Source organism: Rhinopithecus roxellana, chromosome 5, assembly GCF_007565055.1.
Source record: "Rhinopithecus roxellana isolate Shanxi Qingling chromosome 5, ASM756505v1, whole genome shotgun sequence".
NCBI classification, from domain to species: Eukaryota; Metazoa; Chordata; class Mammalia; order Primates; family Cercopithecidae; genus Rhinopithecus; species Rhinopithecus roxellana.
Window position 1 is genome coordinate 175,195,162 of NC_044553.1, and position 13,091 is coordinate 175,208,252.

General features: G+C 47.1%; 1 protein-coding gene across 7 annotated transcripts in view; it reads left to right on the top strand.

Moving 5' to 3' along the window:
- Positions 1–13,091, top strand: part of DAPK2 (death associated protein kinase 2) — a 143,429-nt gene that overhangs the window by 111,214 nt on the left and 19,124 nt on the right. For all 7 annotated transcript variants that reach the window (XM_010355466.2, XM_010355463.2, XM_010355462.2 and 4 more), the window contains 4 exons: positions 6,992–7,040; positions 7,869–7,895; positions 11,662–11,814; positions 12,930–12,975. In XM_010355466.2, coding sequence (XP_010353768.1) covers positions 6,992–7,040; positions 7,869–7,895; positions 11,662–11,814; positions 12,930–12,975 — 275 coding nt within the window. The remainder of the gene's footprint in view (positions 1–6,991; positions 7,041–7,868; positions 7,896–11,661; positions 11,815–12,929; positions 12,976–13,091) is intronic.

Below are 13,091 nucleotides of genomic sequence, written 5' to 3' on the forward strand. Positions count from 1 at the left end.
CACTAGACTGTTAGTGTGAGTGGGTTATTGATGGATGAGGCTGTACTATGGAGAGTTTTGCCCAGTGGTATGCTGATAAATAACAACCAGGTCTCAAAAACAAATTCCCTAATTTATAGCATTGGCCAATTTCAAGATACTGGCATGTTGTCACTCAATACAGAGTTGGAAAGATATACACATCATTGGCTTTTGTGAGCCAGTATGGTTTTGTTTGCACTAGTTTTGTCTTACCTTAAAATATATAAGATGACTTCTCCCAACCCTTGGCTAAATTATGATGACTTTCTTTCCCAAGACCCCTGAGAAACAGGTTATAACCATTTTCCCCTGCTCCTACCATTCCTTTGATACTGTAACCTGAGACCCAGGGTCAAAAAATTAGTGTCAGCTTTTAGTACTAGGGTGGATTAGGTGTTCTAAAAAGCCCTCCAGCTACTACAAAACTGGAATTTTTTTTTTTTTCCTTTTTTTTTGAGACAGGGTCTCACTCTGTCACCCAGGCTGGAGTGCAGTGGTGCCATCATACCTCACCACAGATTCAATGTCCTGGGCTCAAGTAAACCTCCCACCTCAGCCTCCTGAGTAGCTTGGTCTACAGGCATGCATCATTATGCCTGGCAAATTTTTAAAATGTTTTGTAGAGGTGGGGTCTCACTATATTGCCCAGGCTGATCTCAAATTCCCGGACCCAAGTGATCCTCCCACCTCAGCCTGCCAAAGTGCTGGGTGACAGGTATGAGCCGCCATGCCCGGCTTCCAAAACTGGATTCCTGAGAAAAATTGTCTTTTTCATGAAATTCTGGTCTCATGGGAAGTAAGAGAAATCTTTATTTTTATTTATTTATTGAGACAGAGTCTCACTCTGTCACCCACGCTGGAGTGCACTGGTGTGATCTCAGCTCACTGCAACCTCCACCTCCTGGGTTCAAGTGATTCTCGTGCCTCAGCCTCCCTAGTAGCTGGGATTACAGGCACCCACCACCATGCCTGGCTAATTTTTGTATTTTTAGTAGAGATAGGGTTTCACCCTGTTGGCCAGGCAGGTCTCGAACTCCTGACCTCAAGTGATCCCCCTGCCTTGGCCTCCCAAAGTACTGGGATTACAGACGTGAGCCAGTGAGCCACTGCTCCTGGCCAGAGAAATCTTTAAACATAGTAACTCCTTCAGCACCACCTGTCCCACCCCCAAAAGCTGATGAGTTGGAGGTAGAGCTAGAGCAGTGAGCAGCAAGAAAATTCAACAGAAGGACCTCCCCTAGAGGCAAGTTCGCTTGTCACCACTTCAGTTAGAGACCAGCAAAATTTAGACGTTCAAGGACATAAGATATTGAAATTATCAGATGTTGACTATAACATCTGGTGGATGGAATATATACACTAGTGGAATACACACATTAAAGTACATTTTATATACATAGAAATAAAAGGTAGGCTCACAAGAATGAGCAAGCAATAAGAGGTGTCAAAAATGACCAGATGAATTTTAAAAAGAACTGGATAATAGAACTTGAAGGAATTTAATTGCTGAAATTTAAAACTCTGTGAATGGGTTAAACATCAGATTATATACAGCGAAGGAGAGAGTCGAAGAATTGAAAGAGCTGAAAAAAGTTAGCTAGAGGCCGGGCGCGGTGGCTCACGCCTGTAATCCCAGCACTTTGGGAGGCCAAGGTGGGCGGATCACAAGGTCGGGAGATTGAGACTATCCTGGCTAACACGGTGAAACCCCATCTCTACTGAAAATACAAAAAATTAGCCGGGCGAGGTGGCGGGCGCCTGTAGTCCCAGCTACTCCGGAGGCTGAGGCAGGAGAATGGCGTCAACCCGGGAGGCGGAGCTTGCAGTGAGCTGAGATCCGGCCACTGCACTCCAGCCTGGGCGACAGAGCGAGACTCCGTTTCAAAAAAAAAAAAAAAAAGTTAGCTAGAGCACCACAGAGTGACAAAGATGTAGAAAATGAAAGAGAGGAAAAGCAAGAGGGTAAAAAGAGAAAACCCATCACAGGTCTCTTTGGAATTCTAAAGGGAGGAAATAGAGACAAAAAAAGGAGAAGCACTATTTGAAGAGAATGGCTGAGAATTTTCTGAACTGCAGCCATGCATCCACAGACACAGAAAAGACAATATATACCATGCAGAAAAAACAAAAATCTTACCTAGACACATTATAGTGAAACTGAAGGGTACCAAGACAAAGCAGTCAGAGAAGACAAATACCTACAAAAGAACAATAATTAGATCAACAGCATATTTCTCCAAACAACAGTGGAAGCCAGTATCCAGTGGAATATTATCTCCAAAGAGCTGAGGAAAAATAAAAGTAAACCCATAATTGTGTGCCCAGAAATATATCTCAAGAATGAGGGCAGGCATGGTGGCTTATGTCTGTAATCCCAGCACTTTGGGAGGCCAAGGCGGGTGGATCACTTGAGGTCAGGAGCTCGAGACCAGCCTAACCAACATGGTGAAACCCTGTCTCTAGTAAAAATACAAAAATTAGCCAGATGTGGTGGCGCACGCTTGTAATCCCAGCTACTTGGGAGGCTAAGGCAGGAGGATCACTTGAACCCAGGAGGCAGAGGTTGTCGTGAGCTGAGATTGCGCCATTGCACTCTAGCCTGAACGACAGAGTGAGACCATGTATCAGGAAAAAAAAAAAAAAAAAAAAGAATGAGGGCAAAGATGTAAGAAAAACAAAAAAGAACAATTAAAAAACCCCCAAAACATTGATACAGAGTTTACCACCAATAGACCATCATTAGCAGATGTTCTAAAAGATGTATTTCTGAATTAAAGAAATGAACTCTGAAGGGAGGCCTCAAAGCAAGAAGTAAGAGAAGCAAAGAAATCGGTAAATACTAAGCAAATATAAACATTTTTCCGCCTAAAATTGTGATGATGGCTGGGCGCAGTGGCTCATGCCTATAATCCAAGCATTTTTGGGAGGCCAAGACGGGCAGATCACTTGAGGTCAGGAGTTCGAGACCAGCCTGGGCAACATGGTGAAACCCCACCTCTACTAAAAATACAAAAAATTAGCCAGGCATTGTGGCTCATGCCTGTAGTCCCAGCTACTCTGGAGGCTGAAGTAGGATAATTGCTTGAACCTGGGAGGTGGAGGTTGCAGAGAGCCGAGATAGCACCACTGTACTCCAGCCTGGACGACAGTGAGAGTCTGTTTCAAAAAACAAAACAATAGGCCGGGCACTATGGCTCACACCTGTAATCTCAGCGCTTTGGGAGGCTGAGACGGGCAGATCACCTGAGGTCAGGAGTTCGAGCTCAGCCAGCCTGGCCAACATGGTGAAACCCCATCTCTACTAAAAATACAAAAATTAGCTGGGAGTGGTGGTGGGTGCCTGTAATCTCAGCTACTCGGAAGGCTGAAGCAGGAGAATTGCTTGAACCCAGGAGGTGCAGGTTGCAGTGAGCCAAGTTGGCACCATTGCACTCCATCCTGGGTGATAAGAGCAAGACTCCATCTCAAAAAAAAAACAGGATAAAACTAAAACATGAAGAAAATGTTAGATGGAGCAGTGTTTAAAATTAATGTTCTGAGGTTTTTAGATTGTAAGAGGAGCATCAAAATGTTGATTTATATTAGAATTTGTTAGATATCCACAGTTATGTCTCAAAGATAGTTGTTAAAAAAAAGAAGTTGGGGAAAAACAATAAAACCGAAAGTCTTCATTTTTTAAAGAAGGCAAGAAAGGAAAAGAAAGGCACAGAAAAAAAACAGACAAAAGCATGTTGATGACAGAAATAAAAGTGTATATATCTCAGATCAATGGCATGAGAAAGTGAGTTCTGCTTCTCAATCTATGATGAAAGCTTTTAAAAAAAAAAAAAATCGGCTGGACATGGTGGCTCATGCCTGTAATCCCAGCGCTTTGGGAGGCTGAGGCCAGAGGCTTGAGCCTAGAAATTTGAGACCAGCCTGGGCAATGTAGTGAGACCTCATCTCTACAAAAACAATTAAAAAAATAGCTGGTATGAGGCACATGCCTGTGGTCTCAGCTACTTGGGAGGCTGAGATGGGAGGATTGCTTAACCCCAGGGGGTTGAGTCAGCAGTGAGCTGTGATTGTGCCACTGCACTCCAGCCTGGGTAAATAAGCAAGACCCTGTCTCAAAAAAAAAAAAAAAAAAAAAAAAATCAGTCTGTCCTGAACTGCTACTTCAGTAAGATACAATAAAAAATAAATTATTAGGCCAGGCGCTGTGGCTCATGCCTGTAATCCCAGCACTTTGGGAGGCCGAGGGAGGTAGATCACCTGAGGTCAGGAGTTTGAGACCAGCCTGGCCAACATAGCGAAACCCTGTCTCTACTAAAAATATAAAATTAGCTTGTCTTGGTGGCACGTGCCTATAATCCCAGCTACTTGGGAGGCTGAGGCAGGAGAATCACTTGAACCCAGGAGGTGGAGGTTGCGGTGAGCCGAGATCGCATCATTGCACTCCAGCCAGGGCAAAAAGAGTGAAACTCTGTCTCAAAAAAATAAAAATAAAAACAAATAAATTATTAGAAAAATGACCACAGTTTGGATGTCACAGAAGTGTCACATTGCTATAAGAGTCTCTAAATGCATAGTCCAAATTTCTGTGCCTTTCTTGTTGGACCAAGTGACAGTCTATGGACTGTTTGTCTCTGCAGACCACACTTTTGAGTTATCACTGACCTAAAGAAAGTCTTTCATGTGCACATTAGGAACCACATGCAAAAAAAAAAGTTAATAGCAATGTTGTTTCAATAATTTTTTTAAATGGAAGCCATTTAAACGAACTCTGAGAGAATGACTAAAAAATGATACACATTCACATGATGGATTACTGTGTAGCAGTGAAAATGTAAAAAGCATGGATGAACAGTCCTTCTCAAGCTACTGTCCTCTCTTTTGTCTCCATAATCTCCAAGCTTTTAAAAAGTGGCATCTATACTCTTACCTCCACTTCTTTGTACCTTTTTTTTTTTTTTCGGAGATGGAGTTTCATTCTTGTCGCCCAGGCTGGAGTGCAATGGCGTGATCTCGGCTCACTGCAACCTCCATCTCCTGGGTTCAAGCGATTCTCCTGTCTCAGCCTCCCAAGTAGCTGGGATTACAGGCATGCGCCACCACGCGCAGCTAATTTTGTATTTTTAGTAGAGACAGGGTTTCGCCATGTTGGTCAGTCTGGTCTCAAACTCCCAACCTCATGTAATCTGCCCACCTGGGCCTCCCAAAGTGCTGGGATTACCGCCATGAGCCACCACACCCAGCCTTTTTTTTTTTTTTTTTTTCCAGACAGGGTCTCACTCTGTCACCCAGGCTGAAGTACAGTGGCATGATCTCAGCTCACTGCAACCTCCACCTCCCAGGTTCAAGCAATTCTCATGCCTCAGCCTCCCAAGTAGCTGGGATTACAAGCACCCGCCACCATACCCAGCTATTTTTTTTGTATTTTTAGTAGAGATGAGGTTTTGCCATGTTGGCCAGGCTGGTCTTGCATCTTGACCTCAAGTGATCCACCCACCTCAGCCTCCCAAAGTGCTAGGATTATAGGTGTGAGCCACCATGCCCAGCCTGTACCTTCTTGACACTCTGGGCGCTGCGGGGCTGTGAAATTCAACACTCACTTCCGAGGGATTATCTGCTTGATCTCTGGGGAGCATTTGGTCTTCTTCTCTCCTTGGCAGAGCCATCTCTCCTAGACTCTGCACCCTCTCCTGGTCATCACATCGTTGGCTCAGCTCCTGCTTCTTCCTGTACATGGATGGCTCCAAACATGATGGCTCTGACCCACTCCCCTGAAGCCTGCCCCTGGACATCTTCCCCTGGCTGCCCCTCAGGCACCTCAAGCTCATTGTCTCAGGGGCCCCCAAGAATGTCCTCCTGCTCATCAGGTGGGAGGTACCCTCTTTCAGACCAGACTCAGAGGAAAATGCCGCCTTCTTCATCGCTTTCCAGCACTGACACGACTGGTCTTTACCAGAGAGTTCTAAAGCAGGCCGCATAGCCAAGGCCCCATTTCTCCTTCCTGTACCTTCCTCTCCCTGCTCTCCTCTTCCTTTTTCAGGTGTTCTGTGTACTTTTCCTCTTCCTATCAAGGCCTGTTTGTAAAAGGTTTCTACCAGGATAACAGACAACTCTTTTCTTAGTCCTTTTGGGCTGCTTTAATGAAATACCTTAAAGTGGGTCATTTATAAACAACAGAAATTTATTGCTTACAGTTTTGGAGGATGGGAAGGCCAAGGTCAAGGTGCCAGTGAGGCACCTTTGGAATCTGGTGAGAGCTCACCCTGTTTCATAGATGGCACCTTCTTGCTAAGCTGTCAAATGACCAAAGGGGCAAACAAGCTCTCTCAGGCCTCGTTTTCTTTTTCTTTCTCTTTTTTTTTTTTTTAAGATTGGGTCTCACTCTGTCACCCAGGCTGGAGTAGGAGTGCAATTATGGCTCACTGCAGCCTCAACCTTCCCAGGCTCAAGCAATCCTCCCACCTCAGCCCCTTCCCAAGTACCTGGGACTACAGGCATGTGCCACCACACCCAGGTAATTTTTAAAAATTTTTTGTGGAGATGGGGTCTCACTGTGTTGCCTAGGCTGGTCTCCAGCTCCTGGGCTCCAGCAGTCTTCCTGCCTCACCCTCCCAAAGTGCTGGGATTACAGGTGTGAGCCACCACACCCAGCCCTCAGGCCTCTTTATAGGGGTACTAGTCCCACTTGAGAGGTTTCCATTCTCATGACCTAGTTACCTCCTAAAGACTCTACCTCTTAATATTATTGCATTGGGGATTTGCTTTCAACATATGAATTTTGGGGACACACAAACATTTGGGCCATGGCAACTCCTTTCCTCAGAAATCTTAGATGCAGATCACTTTTATTTGCTGCTCTAATTTTCCTGGAGATTCAGGATGGAGACATTTGGCACCAAATTCCCTAAAATTCCCTACAACCATCTCTCCTCTCATTTTCACACTCATGTTGACTATTTAATATGACTTCTTTCAGCTCCAGAAATTGTGAACTACGAACCCCTGGGTCTGGAGGCTGACATGTGGTAAGTTGGACAGGCCACCCAGGTGACCTAGCGATCTTTCCAAGGGCAGAAGGCCTCAGATCCTGCTCCAGGTGACATCCCCTTAACCATGAAAGCCCCTTACTCCACACTGACTGTTCAGAGCCTCTGGCTGCTCCCCCAGTATGTTAGACCTGTGGCCAGGGCAGCTGGAGGCCTCTAGGCCTGGACCTGAGGCCAGTTAGCTCCTGGCCAGGTCAGAGCTTTGTCAGGAATGGAGGAGCAAGAAGAGAGGCAAGGTGGAGGGTGCAGGCTCACCCCTGGGTCTGCCCCAGCCAGGTTAAATATAATAGTAATAGTAGCTCACTCAGTCGGCCAACCAAGTGGTCACTGAAAGTCCATGCATTCTGGGCACTGTGCTGGACCTGCGGATACTGCAGGAATTAGTTCTCTGCACAGATGGGACTCGTTTCATTTGGACCCTGCTTTACAGTTGGCCAAGCACCTTTGTTACCTAGTTTTCTAAAATCCTGCCAACAGTCCTGTGAGGTAGTTATCATTATCCTCATTTTATAAGGGGAAAAGGGCTCCCAGGTGGTAAGGGACTTACCTAAATCACACAGCCTGCAAGTGCAAGAGTCTGATCTTGAACTTGGGTCTTCAGACTCAGGATTCGGAGCTCGATGACTCCACTCACATCCTGGGCTGCTGCTGAAGAGAGGGATGGAGAGGGGTGTGGAGCATGAGACGGCATCCAGGGTCTGCTGTGGAGGAGGCAAGTGACCTCTTCCCCTTAGATCCATAAGGGTGTCCTTGCTCGTCGGGGATTGGACCCAGGCGGCCCTGACTTGACTGTTCTTTATTTTGCAGGAGCATAGGCGTCATCACCTACATCCTGTGAGTATCCCTGATCTAGGGGCTCTGGCTCAGCTTAGATCTGGGAGAACCAGAAGGAATGAGAGAGGGGCAGGCTGACAGACTGACATTTACTAAGCACCCACCATAATCCAGATGCGTTAAGTCCACACAGCAAGCCTGAGGCTAAGTGCTGTAGGTTCATTGTATCCATCTGACCCTGGCATTGAAGTTGAATAGGCATCCACGGGAGCAGCCTCAGGCTCTCCACTCTGTACAGCCTGTGTCTGCATTTTTCCTGTAGAATGCCAGGGCTCCCGTGTTTAACCTCCCCCAGACTGAGGTGTACTGGAGAATGTTACTTTTCACTCAGAACTCTTTTTTTTTTTTTTTTTTTTTTTTTTTTGAGACAGAGTCTTGCTCTGTCACCCAGACTGGAGTGCAGTGGCACGATCTTGGCTCCCTGCAACCTCCGCCTCCCGGGTTCAAGCAATTTTCCTGCTTCACCCTCCCAAGTAGCTGGGATTATAGGCACCTATCACCATGCCTGGCTAATTTTGTATTTTTAGTGGAGACAGGGTTTCACCATCTTGGCCAGACTGGTCTTGAATTCCTGACCTCGTGGTCCACCTGCCTCAGCCTCCCAAAGTGCTGAGATTACAGGAGTGAGTCACTGCGCCCGGCCCTTCACTCAGAACTCTTTTGACAGCCCTGTGAAGCTACTTATGCCCTCCCCAATCTTGCCTCTTCTTTCTTTCCTCATTTCCCCAGATCCCCTTTTCTTCCTCTCACTGTTTCTCTCCTCCTTTCTCCTTCCTCTTTGCCTGTCCCTGAAGTATTCAGTTGCTTAGACAGAGATTTCCTGCATGGCTCCAGTGTGTAGTGAGTTACCTCTGGGGCTGGAGTCCCATGATACTATCACTTTCCATCTCTGTGACCTTGGGTAGGGACTTAACCTCTGGGCTTGTTTTTCTCATGAGAAAAACGGGAATCACAAACTTCCTGCCATGGGCGTGTTGTGAAAGCTAAATAAGTCAACATGTGCAAGTTTCCTAGCCCTGGCTCTGGCACATGCACAGTGGGCTAGTGAGTATTCATTCCATCAGCCCTTCCCAACCATTTTCCCTTCACGGCACATGTGGAAAATGCTATTTTTATAGCACACTGGAGTAAGAGTCAACCGGTTGGGGCAGGGGCACTAGTGCTCAGCAGCTGAGGGGATCATTCTCTCAATGATCCCTATGAGCCAAGTCTCTGACTCTCCCAGCATCACTTGGAGTAGGAACCCTGTGTGACATGGTGGATCCTCCTGAGCTGCAGCAGCAGATCTCAACCCTGGCTGCACAGCAGAGCTTTTAATACCCACCATGGCCCAGGCCCCACCCCAGATCTATTATATCACAATTGCTGGGGGCAGAGTCTTAGTATCTGCATCTTTTAAAACTCCAGCTGAATTTGATGCAAAGAGAAGGCTGAGAACCATCGACCTATAGTTTCAGATCAGAGCCAGAATAGTCTGACGCTGGCTCTTGAAACTTTGATTTCTTCAGGACTCTGATTTGAACTATGAAGGAATCCCATGTAATCCCAGCATTTTGGAAGGCTGAGGTGGGCAGATGCTTAAGTCCAGGAGTTCAAGACCAGCCTGGGCAATATGACAAAACCCCGTCTCTACAAAAAAAAAAAAAAAAAAAAAAAAAAAAAAACTAGCTGGGTGTGCTGGCACACATCTACAGTCCCAAGCTACTTGGGAGGCTGAGACAGGAGGATCACTTGAGCCCAGAAGTTACAGTGAGTTGTAGTCACACAACTGCACTCCATCCTAGGCAACAGAGCAAGACCCCATCTCAAAAAAGAAGGAATCCCAGTGTCTACTGAGGACATAGTCTTCTTGTGGCTCGTTTGAATTTAACAGCTTTGTTGAGATCTGCTCCATGGCAGGCACCGTACCAGGCCCCAGGATGCGACATGAAGGAGGGTCTTCCCTGCTAGCTAGGGCTCCCTGTCTGTGGGAAACACACCATACACCTAACTCACACCCAGTGGAACCAAGGTTAGGCTGGAGGCATGAACACGCCTCTTTGAGACACAGATGGGAGCCACTGGTTTGCTGAAGGTTTATTGAGAGAGAAATACAGTACATGATTGATGGATCAATTTGAACTGGGATGTAGGGAATGAATGGAATGTGGGTGGAGAAGGAGGGAAGGGCTGTGCTGGCTGAGGAAACAGCATGAGAAAATGAATGGTACTGGCCGGGCGCGGTGGCTCAAGCCTGTAATCCCAGCACTTTGGGAGGCCGAGACGGGCGGATCACGAGGTCAGGAGATCGAGACCATCCTGGCTAACACCGTGAAACCCCGTCTCTACTAAAAATACAAAAACTAGCCGGGCGAGGTGGCGGGCGCCTGTAGTCCCAGCTACTCGGGAGGCTGAGGCAGGAGAATGGCGTGAACCCGGGAGGCGGAGCTTGCAGTGAGCTGAGATCCGGCCACTGCACTCCAGTCCGGGCGACAGAGCGAGACTCCGCCTCAAAAAAAAAAAAAAAGAAAATGAATGGTAAACCTTAAATTCCGCTGAAATGTACCAAGCATGGGGTAAGGACCAACTCTTGATGCCTTGCTCAGGAGTTTAGATGTGATCCTATAGAAGATGGAAGGCCATAGAGGGCTTTTGTGTTCTCACAATAGCAATAATAATAGCCATTAATTCCAGAGCCCTTAATGCAGGCCAGGATTACATAAGGCTTTTGTGTGCATTTTTTCTTTACAACAATCATGTGAGGTGGGAATTTTATTTTCTTTATTTTATGGATGAGGAAACTACAGCTCAGAGGGGTTCTAGCTTCACACAGCTAATGAGTGGCTTAGCTGGGATTCAAACCCAGGATTGCAATATCAAAATGTTTCCAGTGCATCTTGTTGCCGCCATGCTAAGAAAGTGGCTGTGGAAATGGGGATGACTTTCAAGAGATATTTAGTAAATGGAACCAACAAGGAAGCTTTTGGCCAGTCAGATGTGTCAAGGGAATAGAAAAAAGGGTCCAAGGTGACTCCTGTACTTCTAGCTTGGGTACATTCATGAAGTAATGTCATTCATCAAGGGAATGCTTGGAATGGGTTTGGACACAATGAGTTTGGGACAATGGCACTTCTGATCCAGACACCCCTGGATCATGCCTCTACCAAGGCATCCCATGAGCAACTGAAATCTGAATCAGGAGATAGTAGATTTAGGAGTCTTTATTTGTATGACATCTTTGACAGTCCCTGTTGGGGAACCACACAGATCCTTCTTATCCCTAATGGCCCATCTATTTCCAAACTTCTTGGGCTCTGCTTAAGTTGCCCCTGTAACCCAGAAGGCCTTTCTGTCTCCTTCTCTGACTGCTGACAACCTCTTTATTCTTCAAGACACAAACGATGCAAATATCCATGCCACCGTGAAGCCGCACTGGGCCTCCCTCTTTCCTGTCCTCCCGTGTCCTTTGGCTGGCCTTCCATTATATTCTGCTTTGTCCTGCTGGGGATCACAAAGAGACATATCTCTGTGTTTCTCTCCCCTCCGCTTTCACATCCCTTGAAGACACAGTTTCTCTCTGTCGGGTGCTTAGGAGGAGCTCCGTGAACATGTATTGAATTAGATTCAGCTGAACAGGTTGCTGGTTGGCTGCCCAGAGCGGGCAGGCTGTGTTGCTGGAAGCCTTCCAGCTCCATGCAGCAGTCATGGGGCAGGGTTCCCCGAGTCCATCATCGCCATTTCTACCTACTTTCCCTTAGTTATGTGATTCCCTCTCTGTTGTACTCAGCCTAAGTGGAGCATCCCCTTTCCTGGGAGACACGAAGCAGGAAACACTGGCAAATATCACAGCAGTGAGTTACGACTTTGATGAGGAATTCTTCAGCCAGACGAGTGAGCTGGCCAAGGACTTCATTCGGAAGCTTCTGGTTAAAGAGACCCGGTAAGAGGACAGAGAAGCCACTGGTTTCTCAGGTACTGATCCCTTCCTGTCACCTCTGGCAAAGACCTGTCAGTGTGTCCCTGCTTTGACATAGCTGTCATCTGCACCATTGTGGTCTAATCCGGGCAGGTGCTGGGAAGTGTGGCCTAGCCAAGACGTGGCATTCATCTTGTTTGCTTAAGTCTTTCTGCTTTCTTCTCCTGTTGAAATGTAAATAGTGTGTGTGTGTGTGTGTGTGTGTGTGTGTGTGTGTGTGTGTGTGCTGGAAGTCAGCCTGGGTTTCTTTAGGGCTCATTACCTTGTGCAGTCTGTCCCAAAGGCACCTGGAATTCAGATTTGAAAAGGTTAAGTGGCAGGGTTTTTAAGCCAGTTCAGGCTGGGAGTAGGAGCTAGTAGGCTCAGAGAGGTCAGTACAGTGGGATGGTGGAAGACATGCTAACCCTATCCCTTCTCCAGGGGCCAGGGTGAGCCCCGTGGCTGTGGGGTCAAAGAATGAAATAGGCAGGGAATTGCAGGGTGCTGGGTACCCGGAGCATGCCCTGGATGGGGCAGGAAGAAAGGTCCACAGACTAGAACACTATGTCCTCTCTATCCCACAGACTTCAGAGAGGGCCAGAGTGGGGTTGTCTGGAGTGCAAGGGCCCTGATGTTCCTGTCTAAGAGCAGTGCTAGGGAGAGTCGCTTACCTGGGTACAGAGCAGCAAAAGGCAGAGAACGGATCTAGGAGGCAAAGAAAAAAACAGAGACCAGGGATTTAGCAATGGAGGGTTGGCTTCTGGAAGATTATGGAAGCTCATTAAAGCATTTATGACTCTTCTTAGGCCATTCAGCTTTGGGACTAACAGTATGGGTTTAAGGTAACAAGGCCACTCTATTGAGGGGTGGGTTTAAGGTAACAAGGCCACTCTATTGAGGGGTCTGCCTGGACTGCTTCCTTCCCCTGGAGTGTAGAATTTGCAGCCAGTTCCCATCCATCTCTGCATCCTTCATTCCACTGGTTTGACAGCAGTGGCCAAATAATGCCAAAATATAGGTCTAAAAAGAGTGAGAATGGAGATGGTTGCTCCCAACTTCTGTCCTCATGGATCATCACTGTTTCCCAATCCTCATTGCAGGAAACGGCTCACAATCCAAGAGGCTCTCAGACACCCCTGGATCACGGTAAGGGCACAGCCATGAGTTCCAATGGGCAAAGGGTCCCTGCTCTGTCGCCAGGGTTGGCCTAGGTAGCCAGATGCAGAGGGCCTGTAGAGAGGCCTTTGCTTGAAACGCTGACC